This window comes from Motacilla alba, chromosome 1, assembly GCF_015832195.1.
Source record: "Motacilla alba alba isolate MOTALB_02 chromosome 1, Motacilla_alba_V1.0_pri, whole genome shotgun sequence".
NCBI lineage: Eukaryota > Metazoa > Chordata > Aves > Passeriformes > Motacillidae > Motacilla > Motacilla alba.
This window is the reverse complement of record NC_052016.1, coordinates 84918461-84941783: the sequence shown is the minus strand read 5'-3', so window position 1 is coordinate 84941783 and position 23323 is coordinate 84918461. Positions and strand designations below refer to the sequence as shown.

General features: G+C 43.0%; 1 protein-coding gene across 6 annotated transcripts in view; it reads right to left on the bottom strand.

Moving 5' to 3' along the window:
* The window catches only part of FARP1 (FERM, ARH/RhoGEF and pleckstrin domain protein 1), a 207128-nt gene that overhangs the window by 8063 nt on the left and 175742 nt on the right, over positions 1-23323 (bottom strand). For 5 of the 6 annotated variants that reach the window (XM_038137943.1, XM_038137951.1, XM_038137960.1 and 2 more), the window contains 10 exons: positions 16232-16313; positions 13359-13596; positions 11182-11312; positions 8086-8154; positions 6028-6117; positions 4878-4960; positions 4426-4538; positions 3763-3926; positions 1206-1313; positions 47-198 (listed from right to left, as the gene is read on the bottom strand). In XM_038137943.1, coding sequence (XP_037993871.1) covers positions 47-198; positions 1206-1313; positions 3763-3926; positions 4426-4538; positions 4878-4960; positions 6028-6117; positions 8086-8154; positions 11182-11312; positions 13359-13596; positions 16232-16313 — 1230 coding nt within the window. Of the gene's footprint in view, positions 1-46; positions 199-1205; positions 1314-2231; positions 2369-3762; positions 3927-4425; positions 4539-4877; positions 4961-6027; positions 6118-8085; positions 8155-11181; positions 11313-13358; positions 13597-16231; positions 16314-23323 lie in introns of all 6 variants that reach the window. The other variant, XM_038137980.1, reaches the window with a different exon arrangement.

Sequence of the window (23323 nt, the reverse complement as noted above, 5' to 3'; positions counted from 1 at the left end):
ATACTCCTGGAATTTAACAAAAATTTTCTCTCAAAAACAAACTTACCTTTCAAAGGTGTATTCACTTTCAGCCCTGAAGTAGTACACATGGGATTTGAAATGTAGCTTGAACACATAATCTTTATGAATGTTTTCAGATTCAGAAGGAAGGGTAAGTGAATATCCCAATAAAGGAAGGCTGGCTAAAGGATGATTGTCCTGAAAAGATATGATGGAAAGAGCTGTGAGATCAAATGCCCTTAAATAAAGAGAGCACATAAATGGAAAGCAGATACACGCTCATTTAAAGATCACTGTGTTACTACACACATGTGCGGAAGATTACCAGATTTATACATTTGCAATAAGATTAGTTGTCTGGTAGCTTCAGTTGGTCGTCATTACAGACCCTTTGCATAAGGATCTGCTGCAGGCTGATCCTATCAGTATTTCCTTGAAGGAAAGCTGGCTAATATCTTGGAGTTTCACTACTTTCGAACTGCTGAACATAATGCTGCATCATTTGCCATTGGCAGGGCACCACCCAGGTTCATCCTCAGCTTGCGAACTCCTACTCCATTAGAGCTGTGCTGGCCACCAGCAGGTTCACTACTTAAGTCCAGTTACTGCATGGCAAACGATTTCTTTATCCCTCTTACGTGTGGAATATCCTCCAATTCCTTCTTTAATCATTAAGGATTTCTATAACAATGAAAGCACAATGTAGCAACTTGAGTTACTTTGTGCTTATGCCCTGCGCAAACAGATTGAGAAGTCCAACAGATTCTAAACAGAAATCCCCTACCTGTGCAGTAGGATGTTTGCTCAGGCAGATTAAATCATTGACCGCTGTTCACTTTTGGCTGAGGTGTCAGTAATGGTAAACAGTATTTGTAAGTCACTATCAAGTTTTTAATTGTAGTGATAAAAGCCTGTTTTGAACTTGCACCACAGCTTCTGAGCAGTGGTGAGCTCTGCTGTGCTTTCAAGAATGATCTGTACTGTGATTGCTGAAAGCTTCAGGAAAGAAGTGATGCAGGAGCAGTGAGAGCAAGCCCTGTTCTGTGTGCCAGTGGCAGTGAAGGCTGTGTGTGCAGCCGTGCCCAGTGCACCTGCTGCTCCAGCCTACAGCATCCGTGACTGATAACCCACTTTTCTCTCAGCTGCCTCTTTGGAAAAGAACCCCACTGTCATCTCCAGCCACTCACACTTGCCCAGTCGGTTACCTGGTGCGATTTATAGAAGAACATGCAGAAGTTGGTGAACACCACCCAAAGCTTCTGCCACCCGTTGCTGTTTTTGAATTTTCTTAGCAGATTTCCAGACAGCTGGTTCTGAAACAGATCAAAAGCAGCCAAGTAAAACAGTGAAAGGTGCCTGCTGCTTAGTTATTGTAAGAAAAATTATTTGCTTTTATCTGGTTTTATGTGACCTGATTGTAAATGAAAATGCTTCAACTGACCGGACGTACTTTTCTTCTGCTTTTTTCTACTGCTGAGCAGTACTTTACGTATTTTTTTGTTTGCAGCTGGGTACTTCCAAAAACTCTACTACACTAATTATTTTGTCAGCTGAGGTGGCTTTTGGTAATCTGTTACTAAACCTCAGTCTTGTTAATCCTATTCTCTTCTTTTAGAATGGTACTTAAATAGAATGAAAACAGAAAGTCTGACATGAATTTGGGATGTAAAGGAAGATTATGACATACTTTAGAATAGCTGATAGAGATTGAGGTCTCTGTACCCAGGGACTTCACATGGTACTTTTCAAAGATTTCAGAAACAAGGACTGTTAACCTTATTTTTAGCTGGATTTTGGCTAGTTTAACATAAAGGAGGAGAAAGCCATAACCAAGTACACGTATTTAACGGCTGGTTGAAGCAACTGTTCTTCACATAGTGAAGATGGAATGCCAAGCATCATTGTTCCTTGCAAATGAAGAGGGGCTCTCAGTGAATTATCAATGACTTCCCATTCCTTGTTGACTGTAGGGCTCTTGCCTGGATCACAATAGCTGTTTACATCATTCTCTTTATCTAATGCAGAAGCTAACAACTTAATCTGTAAAGCTTAATAGTTGAAATCTGGGGTTCCTGGTGTAGCTACTACAAATGAAGTATTCTTAAAAAGTTCTGTTTTCATCAGCCTTGGATATGCATTAAAGCCTCTCCTTTAACTCATCCTGTTCTCTGTTATCTGGACAACTGCCTTCTTGCCCTAAGTTACAGATGTACTCCTTAATTTTCTGTTACCTCATTACTCTGGAGGATATCATAAAAGGACAGGCTTTGCATTCGGTACCAGCAGACATATGAAATGGAAACAGGCCGCTGATCACTGATCAGTCCAGCAGGTAGGGAGGAACAGTCACTGACAGAGAGAGGCTCTTCTACCACAAGAGAGACAGAAAGGAGGGAGAGACACAAAGAAAATAAACGATAATGCCGAAGTGAGAGGCACCGACAGGACGACGTGAGCATGAGCGGGACCTGCCACGCATGGAGCAGCAGTGGAGCTGGAGATGTTTTCACAGAACAACGCATGGCTCCAGGGTGTGCTTGGTCTTCACTGCTTTGTGTTCATTTGAGGCACAGGGAAGGAACAAAAATGAGCAGCAATGAACACTGATCTCAGACCTAGTTAGATTTGCCTAACTAAATGCTTCAATCATTAGAATGTTCTATATTTATTTATATTAAGCCCTCTGCTTTACGGAAAAATATGAGACTTTGTCCTGTGCTGAACTATTCCTCCCTTGCAGGATATAAGAATATGAAGAATGGAAAATCCCACCTACGTGGGACTGAAATGAGGATCTACAGTCAGCATTTCCTAGTACGGAATAATCTTGTTATACTTCAGCAACAAACTCACCTCCTGTTTAAAAACAGGCAGTTACACAAACTGTGAATATGTTTGTCCTTACATCACTATGTTCTGCATCAGTGTCTCTTCTCTAGAGCAATGGTGGCCTGGTGTTTGATGGCTGCCACTCAAGTGCAAATCCACTCAGCTTTAAGATTCCTTCTTCCAGTTTCATAGAGCATAAATTTCCATTTGCTGAGAGCTGTGATAAAGTACACAGAGCTCCTTGGACTCTCTTCGGTGAAGGAAGAACAGCTCAGCAGGCTTACCACCTCATCCTAAAACCTACACTGAGCTAGGAGTCTTTCATTTCAATCTTTGAAAAGACAATGTCTGCACCTCAGCTGTTGAGTACAGAATTAACGAATGTGTATCAAATTGGCTTAGCTGTGATCAGAGTGGTAAAAAAGGGGTTTATATTGAGGTGGAAATTGAGGTGGAAAATGCAAATAAAGAAAAAGCAGATGAGACTGAGCAATGAGACAAGGTTCCAGAAAAGATGGCTAGGTAAAGAAAGTAAGTTAGTAATACACATAATTAAAACTCTGGCTGCAGCAGCTAAAGACAATATCCTTTCCGCTCGAGCAACGACTTAATGCCTCTGTAACTGAAAGCATTAAGATATTTTGAACTGCTTTACATTCTAAAGGGCATCAGCTTTTTTTTTTTGACAGTTGCTTCTATGAAAATTACTGCTCTAACTGATTTTACAGAGGTGCACTACAGGAGCAGATCTGAGCTTCTTGAGTGATGGTTTATGCCATCGTTTGGGAATATGGGAGGCGCTTTAATAAGCGTGCCTGAAACTTCCCCAGGAGGAGACAAGGGAACAGCGCACTTGTTAAGGAGGAGCAAAAAGGAAATTGTCATTCAAAAGCGAGCCTGGAGCTGCAGTTCAGGTTGTTCTGAGGCAGATACCTCCACAGCAATACTAAAGTCGATCATTGAAACACTGGTATTTCTGTGCCAGCAGACGTGCACCGTAGTGTTGCCACGGTGTGGTGACTGACGTTCGAGTGAGGTGCGGGATGCACTGAGGTCGTCCTCAGATTCCTGGTCTACAGTAGTTTCATCAGGAGACTCTATGAAATGCAGGGAAAAAGCATCTTTCTTCCTCTATGCAACAACATATATAATTGGAAAAATTAAACAAATCAATTCTGTCCGCAGTATGGTGAACTAATTTTAAACCACCATTTTAGAAATAATTTTGTCCGGATTTTAAATAGATTATTATATTTTATATAATTAATTTATGTGTCTCTGCAAATGTTAGAATTAAAGGCTAACTACCATGCTTTGTCGGTGTTTTTAATACCTTCCATGGACAGGCACTGCCCAAATAGTTCCTGGAATCATTACGCTTAAGTAACTTCTCTATTCAATGAAACTTTCTGCTAGCATCAACAAGAACATTGAAATGGCACATATCTCAATATATCTATACATATATATGTGTATAAATCAACTTCAAATGTCTCAGTTTGACCTGTGGCCAGCACTTCTCACCACTTTGCTAAGAAGCAACCACCAATCATACTGACAAAAGTGAATAAAACCTACTCTCTGGCATTTACTTACTATTGTCAGGTGGGCTGCTTGCCAGTAACTCTGGGGCAGGGCCACTGCTTTTCTCTGCCAGGTCTATTGCCATCTGGATGTCCTCAGTCCATTTGTCCATTTCAGCGCGGGTACTAACAATGAAAATTCAGGTTTTATTCACTTTCATACAGGCTGAAAGTAAACTTTAAGAAATAGAAGCAAGCTGAGCTTACTTTAAACTGAAATAAATAAATTCAGACACAAGATGCTACTTTTTTCTCCCTGATTACTTCGTTTTGGTTCCAACTTGCACAATTGCCACTCTACTGTGTCCCATCCACTTTTTTCTTAACAAGCGGCTTTCACAAAAGAATATACCTTTGAGGAGATGATTTTAGGAGCAAATACAAACAAAATGATGCCTCTCTGTCCCACTGTGACAGCTGCAGAGAAATACAACTCACATGTGAACTTTGTCTCCACTGAATTACCTTGCAGCAACAACGATGGACTGGTGTTGACCTCGTAGTGTCAGACAGTGAGGAACTCCCCATTCCTCCTCACTTTCCTCCATCTGAGAGGTAAAAGGCCAAATGCAGTCAGATTGCAGGAAGTACATATTTCTTAAGGTGAAACAGTGAACTGAATGAGTTCTTACCATTGGGGAAAAGAAAAACAGGAGAAATGCTCACAAACAAATTTGAGCTAGGTATTGAGGAAAAAAACAGTGCCTGGCAAGTTGGAAAAACAGTTAAGTTCTGCAATAACATCTTGAACCAAAAGCATGGCTTTGTCTGCTTTGTGTCAAAGAAAATAGTGGTATTTTTATCAGAAGAATGATTCATTGTACAAAAGGATGTGTTAAATGCTGGGAGTGCTCTGGGAACTATAGCATAGCACAGTTCTGCTGAGAGCAAGTCCAGGCCAAATGGCCATCAACAACTGAGTAGATTCCTTGAAATGCTAGATAAAACTTGAAACCTTGCAGGTGTTTAGAGAAAATCAATTACTGTGGTAGTGACAATTTAATTCAGTTGTCAGGAGAACAGTATAGAATTTATACAAACCAGTGAGAACTTCAATTGAAAACAATGGAGGGAATGAAAGCATTTTGAAATCAGCAAATATTTTTGAAACACTACAAGGAGAAATAGGTGCTATTGGCTTGAAATGGCTGTTTTCCAGAAGAACTGCAACAAGAGCTCCAAATAACATTTGGCTGCCAGATTCCCACTATTTGGCTTTAAGATACAGAGCTGGAAAAATTAGGAAATGCATTTCTTATAGAAATTAGATTGTTGCTACTGTTTACTTGTCTTGTGTGTGTCTATAATGAATTGGTGGTGAATTACTTGTAAGAATCATAGTCAAATTAATGGTTGAAAAAAACAAAGAATCCATCTCCAGAGAAGCCTGCATTGTGAGGAAGCAGCCCTCAAAAATGCCTTTTCCCCCCCTCACTTTTGCTATGTGATCACCTCTGTGCAGAAGGCTGCAGAAACAGATGCTGAACCCAAGACAGATTTAGAGAACATCCCCCTTAGCTGCTGTCTTCAGCCCAGCAGAAATCCATCAAGCAATTAAGGTGGGACCACAAATGGCAACTTAAGTATGAATCCCTTAAGTTCTCACAATACTTACTGTCATGCCATACAGTGGAAGATGCCCATGGACTTTAAACTGATTGGATGCTGTCAGGCCTCTACTTGTGTACAACAGGATATCATTAAACTAAAAAGCAAGGATAAGCACCATTAGAATGGTTTTGGCTGGCATGTATGTATGTGAAAAAAAGAAAAAAAAGAACGGTGAATACAGGAAAGCTGAGTATTTATATGGCAATCCTAATTCATGAATCCAACATAATGGCTTCCACAATAATCCACTACCTAGTGTTAGCACCTGTTATCTTCCCTGCCCTCCTTTCCAGCTAGTTTTAGGTATGTTTCCATAATTTTCCACTGGCTATTTTCCAATGCCTCCCAGTTCCTTTTGTGATCTCTGGGTCAGAACTACCAAGCCACAACAGTGGTGAAACAGAGCAGTTCATTTCATACATTTCACACTCTGCTGCACTTTAAAGCTATGGAAGGTGTGTGCTTCACCAATATTTTCTCCTGCTTTGAGAGAAAAGATACGTAAACCTTCCCAAGAAGTGTGTCCAACTCAGCCCTTATAAACAGAATGGCTGTCTTTTATTCCTCATATTCAGAAGGAAGCTGGGAGACCTTTTTTAATGTACATGGCTTTATGTTAAAATACCAAGGTGAAGAGACTGAAAATCTCAATCTGTACAGCTTCCTGCAGGTAACAACAATTGTCCAAAGCATGTCAAAGGACTGCCTGCATTTTGTGGCCATAAAATGAACAGAATATTTTCACTGGGCCACCTGGGTCAATGGGTGTTTTTCTCAAATCAGATGGTTGCATCAAAAAAATCACACTCTGTGGTGTGAAACAGGGCTCTTACCACAGACCTCTACAATGCAGCAGCAGTAATTGATGAAACTTTGTGGATCAGCCACTAGAGGGGGATTTAATTATGCCAATGATTACACAAGTATTTGGAATCCCACAGTACTGACCTGGGATTTTACCTCCAAATAGATTCTGGTGCTTAAGACAGATAAAAGACTTCTTTGACACTGAAAGCTTGACACTGAAAGCAAGTGACTTGAGAGTCTAGTTCTCAAATTTTTTTAATGTTTTATACAGGTATAACACCAAGGCATCATCTAGTATCTGTTGGTATGCAAAAAAATATGCACCGTATTCATTTAGGCTTCCTCTTCAATGCCTTTAAAGGCAGAGGATAATCCTACTCAGGTAGATTTATCAGGTTATATCTTTGGCTCATTTAAAAGATTAAATGTCAAACACCTTGTAAAATCTAGCACACTCACAAGCTTTTCTACACAGCCACTGCCTTCACCTTTTGCACACAAGAAGCCAAAAAAGTGTTCTTCTGCCACACTGCACTGACTCTTCAGGGTTTTGTGTACTAAAAAAATCTGTGCATTCTGCTGGGCGTCCCAAGGCCCCAGCACCAAGGGCAAACAGACCTTGAGGAGCTTGGGAGCAAATCAGCTGGCTGGGAAGAAAAGAGAGGAGGAACTATCCAGTGGACTTTTGTGGATCAGAGACCGAGTGGGATCACCGTAATGTCAAAGTGGTGGGAGGAGACAAACTTCCCTAGTACAAAACTTGCAAAATGCATCTCCAAGTACAGGCAGGTCCATCAACATGCTGGGCACTCGTGTTGGAACTGGATGATTTATGGAAAAATTTGGTTCTGTAATGTGTTCTGAGAGCATTATGTGAATTATTGTTCATATCTCCAGGAGTCACTCTTTATCTTCTTTTCTGAATATGATCACTATCCCTGGTGCCACTTTTCATTTTGTAATGACGCTGCTGTTATTTAAGACAAGGTGCAAGGAGGTATTATTTTATCATTATATTCACACTGTCTTATGAAAAACAGTTTTCTCTTTGTAAGAAGCAGTTACAAAGAGAACACTGGATTTGAACAGAAATGTAGGTTCTTAACAACCAGCTGCATGGGTGATGTGTTATGTTAATTTAAATAAGGCTGTTTAAAAATACATACTGTAATTCAAAATTCAAGTCTAAAGTGATGTCTAGTAGATGCCTAGAGTTACATTTCATTGTACAAAGAAAAATTGTCTTCTTGCTTACCAGAAAAAACATCCGTTGCTGTAAACCTTTTCCAGACAACTTACTAAGACTGCCCAGCCTAATAAACTCCTGTGGGAAACAAACACAAGACAAAAATTTATCTCCAGCAGAAATTATTATTTTTTTCAGTATGTAAACAGAAATATGACTACTTGGTCATACAAATGACTTGACTGTCAGTCACCAAGAATTTTAATTTTATTAAATATGTTAGAAATATAATTTATAGGATAATTTCTGTTTGCAACTGTCTTTAGGATAAACTCCTTTCAATCATATTAAGAAAATTCAGCTAAGCAAAATTGTTTTTACCTGACAATAATTCCTTCAGACAACTCCCTCTTTTCTCAGTTTTTAATGAGTGTTTTTCACAGCACAAATGACATAAAAACTAATGATATATGTGTTCTTGGTTAGCCACTGGTAATCTTCTGTGGTGCATATGGCATTCATTGCTCTCCTTCACTGCAGTGTAAAACCAGCTACACAACTCAACATCACCATTAGCAGCAGACAAAGAAGGACATTTGTGTGGCAGTGTGAGCTATCCCAGCAGCATCCATGTCATACAATACAGTACATTAATCCAGACCATAGTGTTTAAGAATGTTTAGGGATGAAAACAGGAAAACAGCACATCTGAAACTTTCAAAATGCTGGATTTCCTAGGCTTACTATGAACTGTGCAGTAACTCACCCTTGTATTTCTCTGAAACTCATGAAAATATAATTTTTCAGTCAATTCCTCCAGCTTCAGCTAAGAGGTTTATATTTATTTATTACAGTCTTTCTAAGGTCATTCTACTCACAATTGTGGATGTAAAAACCTATATAAAGCACTTAACCACCTGCATCTTAAGAATAAATTGGCTCAGATCAGCCTGTTCAGAGAAACAATGTGAGTGCCTTAGGCTTGCTTTGGTGTGTCCAGTTCCCCCACCTCCACTGCCTTGAGGCTGAAGGGTGGAAAAGTGGCTAGAGGTGCTTATCCCTATGCCACAGTAGGCTCATGGCACCAGAGAGGCCACTGGAAGCTGCTGTTGGCCACTAAGGAGTATTGATGATAATTAGTATCATGTGGTACCACCCAACAGTCCCAGGCAGGCTCAGCACCAGCATGGCCAGTGGTGGGGACTGCATGGATCCAGAGCTGCGGGGCACTGCCACCTGCCAGGACAGCCAGCCACAGGGGGTTTTCATGTCCAGTACAGGAACCAGCTCAGCAGCAGCAGACATCCTGCTCCAGACAACCTGAAGAGGATGGGGTTACAGTGGAATTTGCCTCCCAGCTCTGCCTGCACCAGGGCAGGGACTTGAGTTAGAGCCAGAAGAACGGCCAAGGGCTGGAAGCAGCAACACCCTGGGCATGTGCCAGAGCGTGGTGGCCAATGCTTCATGTCTTGGCAGGGAAACAACTTCTGCCCCCCATCTGCCTTTTCCTTGAACTTCCTAGGACAGGAAGACTGCTCAGACTTTAAATAGACTAGGGTAGCAGAAACACCCGATGACAGCATTTAATTTCATGTGATAGAGAGATGCAGAGGCTGTGAAATGTCCTGAGGGACTTGCCAAGGATGTGAACAGTCTGTGGATCACTAGAAAGAAACATGAGCTCTGGCAGCTGCTTGGAGACAGGCAAGAGGTAAAGGGAGGGAGTGGGGAACAGCCACAAATGCAGGAATACCTGTGCTCAGCACTGCTTTCCCAATGGCACATCAGCTTCAAACTCGGCTGCAAGCTCTGGTTTTGTGTTTTACACACAAAAGTCAAGGGAGTGGGGAGGAAACTACTTCAGCAACAGACAACTCAAGTTTGCACACACAGATACATGTGCCTAAGAAAATAAAAAAGGCTACAAATATTACACTGTGGCTCATTTCTTCTGAAATGAGCCTGTGATTTTAAAAAGGCATGATACGTAAGAAAGAGATGTTGGTATTCTTATGGCACAATTAAAAGTGTTTACTTAAGGCAACACTGTCTCAAAAATTATTGCTGAATGTTACATGTACACTGAAGAGACTGCTCCTCCCCAGGGCCATGAGTTTCAAAGCAAGGCATGGTGAAAGGGCTGAAGTTCTTCCAGCACAAATGCCTTACGTGCCTTTAATCTGTCAAGCTCTAGCATCAAGGGCTGGGAAAAGAAAATAAGGGCAGCATGAAGAAATGTGCAACTGCTCAAGCTCTGAATGCTGTGATAAATGCTACCTTTTTACTGCCTCTGTTATAAAAGATGTTTGGAATTGCCTAAAACTGTCCAGATCTATACAAAAGACAGAACTTTAAAAGTCAATAAAGGTAATAAAGAGGATTGCCTTTTCCTGCTTTAAAGGTGCTGTTTCCTATGGTGTGCTGGTTTTGGCTGGGGTAGAATTAATTTCTTCCCCATGGCTGGTATGGGGCTGTATCCTGGATTTGTGCTGGGCACAAGTAGCTGAACACAGGGTTGATAATAAGAAGATGTTTTTGTTATTGCTGAGCAGGGCTTACACAGAGCCAAAGCCTTTTCTGCTTTTCCTACTGCCAGCACTGGTGAGGGAGTTGGAGATGCGTGTGAACTTGGGAGGAGTCACAGCCAGGACAGGTGACTCAAACTGACCAAAGGGATGTAACATCATGCTCAGTATATAAACTGGGGGGAAGAAGGAGGAAGGGGGAACATTTGAGGTGATGGTGTTTGTCTTCCCAAGTGCCCACTACATGTGATGGGGCCCTGCTCTCCTGGGATGGCTGAACACCTGTCTGCCCTTGGTGAGCAGTGAATTAATTCCTTGTTTTGCTTTGCTTGGCTTCTGTTTTCCCCGTTAAACTGTCTTTACCTCAACCCCTGAGTTCTCTTGATTGCTTTCACCCTTCTGATTGTCTACCTGGTCCTGCGGTTGGGGCAGTGAGCAAGCAGCTGTGTGGGTCTTGGCTGCTGGCTGGGGTTAAATTTGGCATTTGGCATTATTGTGTTTACACCTGAGAGTTTTTGGTGACAGAAAAAGGTTCAGATGATGAAAGGCAATTTCACACGTGCCCCTAATAAACAGGTTTTTAAAACGTACCTAATTATTTGAAATGGTATCAAATCTTAATCACAAGTCTATTACTTACCCTTCCGGGGATCACCAGATTGTCCATGCCTATCAAGTCTTTCTTCAGTTCATGCAGCTTCTGGAAGTTCTCCATCTTTATCATATTGCCATGGAGCTGAGCCACCATTTCAGAAATCTCAGCCAAGGCAGCTAGATGGACAAATCCATAAAGTGCTTATTAAAAATTTACAATAATGTTCAAAAAGAAATATGGCTTTTGTCAGCAGTACCCAGCTCATGAACCCTCTTGCGCTACTCTTCTCCTCTTCAGCATAAAGCTACTCAGGCAGACTAAAGCCCACACAAACTTTGGACATCATCTTCTGCAGTGGATGGGGTGGAGTGTTGTGATGACGAGACAGTCTATTTCCTAAAAGTTTGCCCTGTTTTAGCAGCAGTAACTTTATAAGAAGGTTATGGTCAATCCAGAGCACCAACAAACGGATTCTCATAAAGGACTTCAATTCCTACAACTCTGATCAATCTAGAGATGTTCTTTATGCTTAAAAAAAAAAAAAGCATTTCCCTCCCCTGCTTGAGGCACATTGGGTCAGGTCCATATTTGAAAAGAGCAGGAAATGGCAGTGTCAGTTACTGTATCATTTCAGATGGCAAACACCTTGAGGTTTGTTCTCAGTCCCATCAACGAGAACAACTGAAGGGCTGCACACCACTGAGTCACATCATGGCTCTGCTTCATTCTCTCCAGAGACACCACCCACTCCCTGTGCCATCATGTGTGGGAGCACCAACCTTGACACACCTGGCTGTGTGGGCAGTCTCTGAATGGGCCAAAGACATTGGCTGACAGTGCCAGAAGAGCAGCTACAGCCATTTGCGTTTAAAAAAACCACAGTCCCATGAACAGCAACAGTGGCTCCATCTTCCTTCTTACATCATTGTTCAATACACAGTTCACCCACCTGCTAGTGGGAGACTTATGCTCTTCTGGGATTAAATTCACTTTTTTTTTTTCTTCCTTTAGACTCTGACCTTTAAAAAGAGTCTGCAAACACCTAAGTAAGAAACTGATCCCAGTGTGATGGGGTCTCTAAGTTACAGTGTCCTCATGTTGTCTTATTTTCACCTGTGAAACCTATGTTTGTATCCATTTCAAAAGTGAAGCAGGAATCAGCCTGCTACACTCCCTGGAGAGAGGAGAATGGACACATCAACCTCATGTGCTAGCCTTGGCTGACAGACATGCAGGCACTGCTCACTGCCTTCTTGGAGATCATTCAGGGAGCAGTGACATTTGGGCCAGCACCTGTGTAACACAGCACCTGTGTCACACAGCACCCAGTGTCACAGGTCCCTGTGGCATTCCTTACTGCCACAGGTCAGGTTAGCTCTGCATTCTCTGCACTGCCTGCTGGGGGTCCCATCCCACAGAATCTGAGGGAGCTCAGCTCCCATGTTATGCCTGGGAGCAGTTGTACTGAGCGCTGCTCCCTGCCCAAGTTCTTCCATGGATCTGCACCAACACACCAAAGATAATGGAGTGATCCATAAACACACACAGCCTACAACAGGTGTGGGGAATGGGTGCAAGGAGGAAGGAGAACAAACCATCAGAAAGAAACGGCAGGCAGTGAGTTCAGGCTACGGGAGGGCAATTTCTTCATGTTTGAAAAAAAAACCAAACAAACCCAAATCCAAAAACAACCCATGCTGGCTGCTTTGAGCTCCTGAAACAAATCATGGAAATGATAACAGAGCAAACTGTATTCTTGAAAAAGAAGAAAAATAACACTGAAAGACATAATAACCCAGTAGCATCCCTACTGGGTCAGACCAAGGGTTCACCTGGGCTAGTATTTTGTGTTGTTAGAGGATCTTTAGGGAAAGCTAGGAACAACACAAGCACATATGGTATGTTCCCTCTGCTCTCTCCAACCTTCCAACTGTTTTCAGTTCAAGAGACTTCCTGAATCTGCTGTCATTTCTGTGTGTTTAATAACCCCCAGCAGAATTCTATTCCAAACACCTGCCCAGACTGTGGCATAATGTGCATAGAAGAGCATCCTCTGTTAATCCTACTGTTTATGAGGTGTTCTGAGTGGTGGATTTTGCAACTCAATCCTCTTTTTATGTAGGCTTAAAAGAAAAGATTTTTCTTTCCTCCAGCCATACACCTCTGATGGATTTGGATGTCATTCCCCGGCTCCGGGAACTGACGTCTTTTCTCTGGCTTACCTCTCGAATCCCTGAAGTCCATGTGGCTTGGAGGGTAGTGCTTGCAAAGCCTCTCCATTATCTGCTTGTAGTGCATAAGCCTGTGTAAAGGTCTGAGGAGGAAGGTATTGAGAGGCAAGTAGCAGACTTTCTGTAGTTCAAAATCTCTGCAGAAGGTCTCCAGCTTGCGGGAGTTCTTCATCCCATTCTCCAGCTCCATTAAAATCTCATTGTGCTTTCGCAGGTGAATTGTCAGTTGCTTTTATGCATGAAAGGAAAGAGGAGGCTCTTAACAATCACTGAGAGACATGACTCAGCCCATACCTAATCCAATAACACATCCAACTAGCACAGCAGTGGGGATTTTGCAAAAAGAATCACTGTACAACACAATGGTTCTGATATTCACTTGCCAAGGAGAAAAGGCATTACTCATTTGAAGTAGACACCCCCACCCCCTCTGCATTCCCGGGAAAACTAAAGTGCATAATTCAACAAAACTAACTCTCATATCGGTGAGAAATCCAAAGGCAAGGAGAGGATGTGAACACAGATCATGCAAGTAGGTGCAATGGAGACAGCCAAAAAATGTGAAAGGGATTTTCTAAAAGGATGAAGGGATTTAGATGTCCCAGTTTCCCTTAGGTGGTTTTGGGGAACAGAGGCAGGCAAATGGACTTCTGGCTTCTGCTCTCCTCTTATTAATGAGAAGTTGCATCTCTTGGGAACACAAAATGAGAGGCATTGCCCGACAGAAATGGGTATGTTACAAGCTCTTGATCCTTAGACTACATCCTCTTCTCCTTAGTGCAGTCTCTAAATAATCCCACTGGCAGCAGGGGAGCTGCACACCAGCAATGAATGAGGTTTGCATTAAATATGTAATTCCATTTAGGTCTCAGTGTCACAGGTATTCACAACTCCCCCTTAAAACAATTCAGCAGTATTTTTTTTAAACAATTTATACAGGGAATTAATTGTGTTTTGAAAAATGTAAAATAGTTCTTCAGGATGTACAGAGCTTCTCTGAGCAGCCAACTAAAATCTTCCAGTAAATGGTAGAATATTAAGCAGCAGCAAAAAGAAACTGAATGCATAAATTGAATGGACTTGAGAAGAAATTCTGTCTTAATCTGAGGTTTGTGCTTTTTGACACATTTCCAGTCAACTCTCTCTCTCCTGTGATTTGTGACATGTTTACCAGAAACATACCTTCCCTAGAGCCAAGCTGCTTCCTCCACACACTGCATATTCATTTTACAAGTCTGTAACTCAGGAAAAGACACAGCAGACCCTCTGGGCTGCCACAGAGGCTGGCCATTAATTATTTTTCTTAACTTCTTCCCCGTATTAATTAAATACGTAGTGTCAGTTTGCAGATCTTTTAACAGGTTTCATGATAAATAAGTACCCTTTTTTTTACAGTTAACTTTATTTCTGTTTCTTGTGCAGCTCTTTCAAGTTAAACTAGCTTTTGTCCCTTTACTCCACAGTTCAGTTGATCAGTGGCGGTGGATCTCAAAGCAAACAAAGCAAAACCCATTCATGGGAAAGGAAAAATGGGAAAGGTGAAAGCGTGCTGCCAGGTCTAAGTTACAGTGAGGACTGTACACTGCCCTTAAACTAGTGGCCCAGAAGGACCTGCAGACAGCAAAGGAGACACAATTTAATGTTGCAATATACCAAGAGCAGAGACAAAGTCTGTCTGAAGCTCTTTGGTATTCTAAAAACTGTGAAGAGCTGCATCCTTCTTGAGAGCAGAGATGGAGGCAGAAAAGTCCCCTCTATATTTCTTCCAATGCATGTGAATTACATCTTGAGGGGAAAAAGCAGTTTCTGGCTAAGTACACTGCAGAGGGAGTAAAGCTGCCTTATTGGTGACAAGGCTGTCTGTGCTGGGGATGGGAAATGGAGCTTTCTGTGTTCCCTTTTCCTGATCTGCCGTTTACTCGCTTGTGCGTCACTTCACTTCCCCACGTCTCTCTCTGTCCTTTTGAAAGACAAACCGAGTCCTAGCCAGCATCTCGGGAGAGCTGTAATGATTGAACTGCCCTTTCCTCCAGCCAAGGACTCAAGGCTGCTCCATTTACTAACTGCAGAATGCCCAAGAGGCCATCCCCAAGGAAAGATTTATCGGAGAGCCGCGTGCTGAAGGTGAGATGCCATGTTCTGCCCCACACCGACCTGGATGTGTGGATACATTACAGTAAGGTGAGCTTACACCCACACTGTACAAATCTGTAGAGTTTTCACAGGCTGCTGTGCCTGCATTCCATGCTGTTTTCTCAGTAACACAGAGCATTGAGAATACTGCTCTGGCCAGAACACTTGCAAAGTCTGCCGAATATTACACCTAGATTTACGGTTCATACATGTATTTTTACTTCCAGTTTTAAAGGCATCACAATTATTCTCATGATTCAAAAACCTTTCACCTAACTTGGCACTGTAGTGCACAAATATAACTTTCCCAAGTCAAATCAATATCCAGCTTATGGTCACTAGTCCTGCAATATCTTAACATGAATATTTGCATGAAAAAATAGGCACACTCAGCATTTGAACAGCCTCTTCAGTCACACAAATTCCAATGCTTTACCTTCTTATTTGAAGGAAAAAAGAACTGGATATGAAATATTCCTGAACTTTTGTGTTTGCTGCTTCTGTTCTTAGGAGAGTAGAGGAAAGGGGCTCGACAATTTACAATCAGCTTGCAATTCTGAAATCCCAGAGAAATCCACCAAATGCTTGCTACGTCATCAAAGAAAACTTTCATAGCATAAGCCTTGATTAGAATTGGCAAAAACCAGCACAAGAGGCAACACCATAAGAAAATGAAAAGCATGCTGAAGTTAATCCGTGTCAAAGCTTAGTAGTTATAGGATCATTCCTACCTTCATACTCTGAATGTTCTTCAGCATAACATCTCCGATTCTTTGGTAATCTCCTTTAATGTGAGCATTAGAGCGGCCTTCCCTGTCAGCAACAGAAATGCCACACACTTCAGTCATGCAATAAAACTGCATAATCACTTATAAGCACTGAAACTCAATAGCTCATTTCTTTTAAAATCCTGACCCCCATGCTCCTTCGCTCAGAAGCTTGTGAGGAATCTTCCTGACAGACATGTAATTCCCAGGTACAGAACACCCTTCATCCAGCCTGCCTTTCACTCCTGACAGAAGAGAGGGCAGGCACTTAACAGAAGGATTAGACTTTTAAAGAAAATTGCTAGCATTTTTGAACACACAAGAGAGGGCTGGAAATGGTTTGGGGAAAAAGAAGGCATCAGAGTCCCTTGAGAATTTGTGACCTCAGAGCAGAAGGTTAATTCTGTTCAGACACAATGGCTGAACCTCAGAACAGGACCCAGGGGGTGTTCTTCCTCTGAAGAGTTTTCTGCTCGTGCAAGGGACAGTGGGGCCAAAAAAAAAAAAAAATCCATCCAGCATCTGGCTTTGACTCACAAGTGTTACAGATTGGCAGGAATTTCCATTCAGTACTTCACTTATGGTATTACAAATGCAAAGTGCTGCCTCCCACCCAGCCAGCTGCACTTTGGTGAGTGCAGCACTTGGGAGCAACACTGCTCCTGATAAAAAAGATATTCCTGTATCTAAATCCATGTGTGAGACAGGGAAGGATACCATGCTCTGAGTGAAACCAAACATGTGCTTTTTGAAAACACAAGAGGAAAAATCATGACTATAAGAACCTGTAACAGATCTGTTCCAACAAAGCTATGCTTTCAAAAGAAAATCACTAGGAGTGTGTGGGGAGAAGCACTGTCCCCCTCCCCTTCCTAATTTTATCTTTCAATAAAGAGACTCCATTGATAAACAAGGGATTACTCCATGTTCATTTCAACATCACCCAGTTTCACAGGCTGTCTTTAATAATTTCCTATTGTGTGTTTTCCTAGTGTGTTAACACTCACATGCCTATTTAGGCAAGGAAAACCAGTACTCAACAAGATTTTTAATGGTTTTTTTCTGAACCCAAAGGTTACACTGGGGTAGGAAGTTGGGTTGTGTCAGTGGTAACTTTAATTATCATCACTGTTTTGCAAAAACATTATGTCATATAAACACTGCCATAGTCAAATCATGCCCGAGAAATGTCTAAACTGAAAGTACAATTTCTGTCTTCAGGAAGCCTCTGTCAAATCATCTGCACTCTATGCAGTTCCTTAATCCTCCCTCCCCCATGACATACCTATCCAGCAGCTCTCCCCGCTGAGATTTCCTCTGACAGGTTGTAAATAAAACCTTCCAGCCACTAAAGCTCTGCTCTGAGTGGTGCAGCACATCCAAGTGCCCCTGATTGAAAACCACAGCCATTGGGAGTCCCAGGCAGCAGCCTCAACCTGGCAGGAAGCAAGGGAAAGCCACCCTGCACCCATGAAGCCAGCATGCAGCATCCCCTCCCAAATGGTTCATGCTGGGCCTCTACACACAAGCTCAGAAGTGTCAAAGCCAGATGAAACTGTGCTGCTGCCAGCAATGGCATGGTATTCAGCAATTATCTATAAGAATTCTTGCTTTAGGTGTTATTCTCTCATTCTCTGGCACTGCCTGGATCCTTCTTCATGTGTCTACATTTGATTTAATCTAATGGACTTTGGCAGTTTTGTACCTTTTTCAGTATGAAATATATAGTTATCTACTTACTGCCAAGATAAATATTAAGTACATCATCACAGACTGCTTTTTCACTGCTTTTCTGATCTGAAGGCTACAATACAGATTGGCTAGAATACACAGTGCAAATGGCTTATCTACTAGTGGCTACCTGGGGGCTGAGCCCAAGCCTAGCAAAGTCACAGGGAGTGCTTCCAACAGCTAATAATTAATGGGGCTGTTCACGGAACACTCAGGTCCTTATTTCCTAAAAGCTGACCTGCTGGACCCTCTTCAGCACCACCAGCACTGACTGCTTGCACAGCCTCTCACCGCGTGAGTCACACACATCAGGAATAGTTCCCCTTCACTGGCATCGGCCACTGACTTTTAGGGCTTTCAAAACTTACTCTGCATCTTGGCAGAGTGACAGAGACAGAGAGAGGGGGGTCCCCAGAAGCAGCAGCCTCACTCCAGCTGTTGGCTGAACAGTGAAGAGCTGAATGCTAGCAGAGCCCTCAGCCCAGGCCGACAGAGACCACCTGTGCTGCACACAGATGCATCCTGCTGGAAGAAATAAACCCAGGCTTTTCTCAGGAGAAAATACAGAAATGTGATGGCTGCACATCACTCCTTGTTCCAGCCTCTCTTCTTGCTTTAGTTGTTTATTTCCAGGCAAATGAATTTCCCTTGCGACAGAGATGGTTTTCCCACTGGAGATGGTGCACAGGCATGTAGGCTGGGATGTGGACAGAGAGGCAGGGAAAGCTGAAACTAGGCATGAGGGAACATAAGAGCTTCCCATCTGCCTCCTAAAACCCAACTTCCACCCTACCCCAGCTCCATGCCAGGACCCCAGAGCAAACCCTAAGCTACACTGCCATCTTCCCCAGCTCCTCAACGTGCAAATCCCAAGAAAACAAGAAACACTAAGAAAAGAGCATCCAAATACACAGAATATAAAAACAAAACCCAAACACACAATGTATCGGATGATGTCTTACTGCTGCAACAGCCCAAAGCACAGGAGCACAAAAGAGAGTTCTCCCTGTGGTGTATGTTTTGAATAACAACACTCAGCTTGCTGAGAGGGAAGAAGCTGCTCATTTGTTGTGCATCAATGGCTAAATTGTTCTTCTTACTCCTTGTTTTCACGGGTCACTGTTTGAACATGGTATCTATCTGCCAGTGACAAGGGGAAAAACTCAGGGCCTAGGGTCTCACAGCTTTTCATCAGGAGCTGATTTATGATGCCCATCTCCACAGAAGATGTAGGAGCAGCTTTCCCAACACATAATGTGCCCTTACTGACATTGTGGGGGAGGTCTAAAGCCACTGAAAACCATGCTAAAAAGTGAGGATGTTATTGGTAATTATAAGATCATTTCCCGTTTTTATCCAAGTAGTCCTTTCCTTTTTACAACAATGCAGGTGTACAACAGCAAGAAAAGAGAAGACTGGCTTACACCTGGCAAGAAATCCAGACACTACCTTGTATATATTACTCCAAACAGTCATCAGCTTGACTTAAAGGGATTACACAAGCAGCCCTGTCAGATTTTCGAATTACATTATGTTTTTAGTATATATAATTGAAAAATAATAAAAGGAAATCTCAAGTCAGCCCATACCCTCAATCAGAAGGAACAGAAATTCAATGGGGATGGTGGAGAGGCAAAAAAGAAGAGAAAGATATCTCAATAAAGATTTTTTTGAGGCAAACACAGAAGTTTTCGATTGCAACCCTTGAACTGCAGCCAAAATAATAATAAATCAATTGTAACAAATTATATTTACAATGTGTGACCTTGTGTTACATGCTCAGGAACTCCCTCCTGAATACAACAGCTGGTTCTTTGAACACATAGACACTTTTAAGTTTTTTATGACTGCATTATTAACTAAAGTTCTAATACTAAAAAATACCTTAAACATTCCCTATTACAACTGCCCTTTAAATAAGAGGCATGTTTTGTAATTGGAAAAGAAGAACTAATAAAAGCAAACACCTCTTTCCTTGCTCACACCCTGCTTCTTACTGCCCTGCCCATGCCAGCCGGCACTGCAGCAGGGCTTTCAGCAGTGAGTGGTGCAGGACAGGCTGCTTGGAGCATAAGAAATGCACTGCTGAAGCCATCAGAGCTTCCCAGAGTCATACGAAGCCTTTGGAGGGTGTGCATACGTTTAAAGACTTTGGGGTGGCTACCCCTGCTGTGGAAGAAACCCAACCTACAGCAAACATGCATCAGAAATGCTTTTAAAGGGTAAGGGATCCGAGCAAGTAACACCTCTGCATGAAAACGGGCTGTAAATGCAACAGCATTCCATATCCTGCTGTGGAACAGCCCCAGAGCTGACCCTGGGCATATCCTGCTGGGAGAGCCCCAGAGACTGATGCAACGTGGCTCTAACTCTGACTAACAGACCCTGGATGTGCTACTTCTCTCCCACAATTTCCAGTAAATTTGGGCGTAGCACAGCTCCAACCCCCAGAGGTACCCAAAAGTGACTTCAGCAATGAAAACCATCCTCTCAAAACCGAGCCCAGTGTGCTGGCACCCAGCCCCTCTCCGTGTCTTGGTCTCAGGAATCTGCAGTGCATAACTCAGAGGTTTGTACTGTTACACACACCTCGTTTCTGTACACAGGACAAAGACACTTTTGCAAGTGCCCTCCTCGTGCTTCCTCAGCAGACATGCAGAAGCAGCTGAACAGCTAGCACGCTGCTTTTGAGAAGGCAGGTAAGGACTGCTGCCTTGTTTATATAAACTGTCTATCAGGCTGCTCTTCCTGAGCACAAGTATTTCTTCTCAAACAAAAAAATGGTTAATAAATCAACATTTGGCTCATCTTCCTACACCTCCCTGAGTGCTTTTTTATTAGAGGTTTTCAATTTTGCTTCCACAAACCCTGATTGCGCCTTCTCCTTTCATATGCTAAGATTAAGAGCCCTTTTTCTTGCAAATTACCAGGCACACATTCCCATCTGGTAACACTGAGCAGTAGCTTTCCTCAGAAAGATCTGCAAGTCAAACTAGCAGCTTCCCTGGGAGAAGAGGAGTCTGCCTGCACTTCTGGGAAGTACATAACACTTTTCTTTCCTAGCACATGATAAGGCCCAAAACACAGATTTGTACTACCTGATGAGGGCTTCCTTGGGCAGAAACAGCTCTCCTGGCTTGCCCCAGCATTGCTCTCTATGCTGCTCAGTGGTCAGAAAAGGGGGATACTTATGGTTCTCTATTTGCCACTTCTTCATTTGAAGAAATCAGTGTGGGAACTTGCAATACATTTAACCGGGTGTGGAAAGATGAGCTCAATTCTTTTGGATGGAAAATGGTGCTTGTGGCCCAAATGAACAGCTTATTAAACAGCTGAGGTAAGAGAAGGAGTAGAACCCAATTCCTCCTAACTGACTTCCCAGATTCAACCACCCAGAAGCTGATGAAGTATGTCACACTCTGCCTGCACTGCCCACACCTCTTCCTCCTTGCCATAAAAATCTCACTGGTCTTGGGAAACAGGAGCCAGCCTAAAGTCACTGACATATGCCTCCTATATTTTCTCCCATCAAAAAGGCTTGGGAACTCCTGGCCTTGCATCCAAAGCCCTGCTGAAGAGTCCTGGCAGCCTGGACCAGCACCTGGATGCCCAAGTGCTGGATGCAGCTCTTCTGGCACTCGCTCACTGAACAGCCTGACATGTGCTGTTCCTTCTCCCACCTGAGGCAGCTTCCTGCTCTTCTCCTCCTCTCTTCCCTTCCTGTGTGAGAGGGCAAAGCACCATGCCCACCTGCATCCAGCAAAGGTCATCCTTCCTCTCCTCAAACCACACGGCCTCCAGTGGGGTATTTCACTTGCTCCCAGGAACACAGGCAGCCTCCAGAGCCCAGCACAGTTGTGGCAACTGAGGAGATTCATGGGCTGCTTCACTGGCCCTGCAAGAGCACAGGCAGGGCTGGAAACGTGGCCCAGAGCATGGTATTACTCATCCTAGGATGCTGTGCAATAAAAGCACCAGGAGTCTTCTCAGTTTCATGGCCAGAAAGAAACTCTGGCTGAGAAAAATGCACTGTCTGCCTATATTCTGCAGCTGACTATGGGTGTCAGTATCAATCCATGTCATTTAAAACTGTCATTAGGCCCTGGACACTGAGACCTGCTGCTCTTAGGAAATGCAGTACTAAAGAGAAAAATGGGTGAACTGTGTAAAGAAACAGATCAGACCTGCCAGAATCTATAGCCAGGTCAAAAGGATCCTGGCCCTTAAGATGTTCTGTAGCAAACAGCCTGGCCCTGATTGTAGATTCAAACACTTCAGAAGCCTTCAAGCAAGCCAGAAATGCTTTTAATAATGTACACAACCTGAGCTTCCTCCAGCCAAATGCTAAAAGTCTATAGATGTTTCAACAAATTAAAGGCATGGAGACATCTAACAATTGTAATGCACAATCCCCCTGAGCCTTGTTCTCACCACAGCTCTTTGCATCAGCAGCAGCTTCAATATGATGCAAGGCCTAAGAGAGCAGGGAATGACCTCCTGTTAGATCTTCCAACATGCAGCATCAAGTTTGAAACAAACCTTAGAGAACTGCACTTATGTCTGTGTAGAGTGAGCAGGCTGAATTGCACTTCAAGTTGATAAAACCCAGCATCCTACTCACTAGGGGAAAACAGAGGACTAGTTGCAGGAGGATCTCTCTCTCAGAAGCTCCCACAGCACATGTTGGTAGCTAGGGGTTTCCAGCAGCTTCATGAAGCCCACAACCCTTTCATTCAAAGGCCCCTTTTTTTGTAGGACACATGCAGAGCAAGCTCATGTCTCAGAACAAGTGTCCTACCTTCCTGCCCCCAGTCCACCTGTCTGGAAATTTAAGAGCTGACATGGAAGAGTCAGATTTAAATGAGCTGGCTTGAATCCTGCCCACACCTGCCTGCAGCTGTGCTCAGCCAAGCCCATGATTTGCTGGGCAGCTGGGAGCGACCTGCCTGAGGGGGTGAACACAGCCAGAGCCCACTGCCTTAAAAACACCTGGGGCCAACGAGAGAGGCACCATTCTGGCAGTGTGGACATTGAGCTAAGTGACCTTGACCATGCTGCTGAAGGAATTCCTTACCACACTGCCAACAGCTTCTTAGGGATGCTGAGGGGCTGTTTAATTTTGTCACTCACTGTTTAATTAAACACTAATCTCTATAGGATAGAGCTTATTGCTTGCGGCTTATCTCAGCATCTGTGGCATTATATAGAAACATCAACACCTCCAGAATAATACCTGTCAGCAAGGCTGCCTCCCTTCCCAAGGCATGTATTCAAATCTTCCAGAACTTCAACAACCATCCCTGTCTCCAGCAGGGGTATTACACT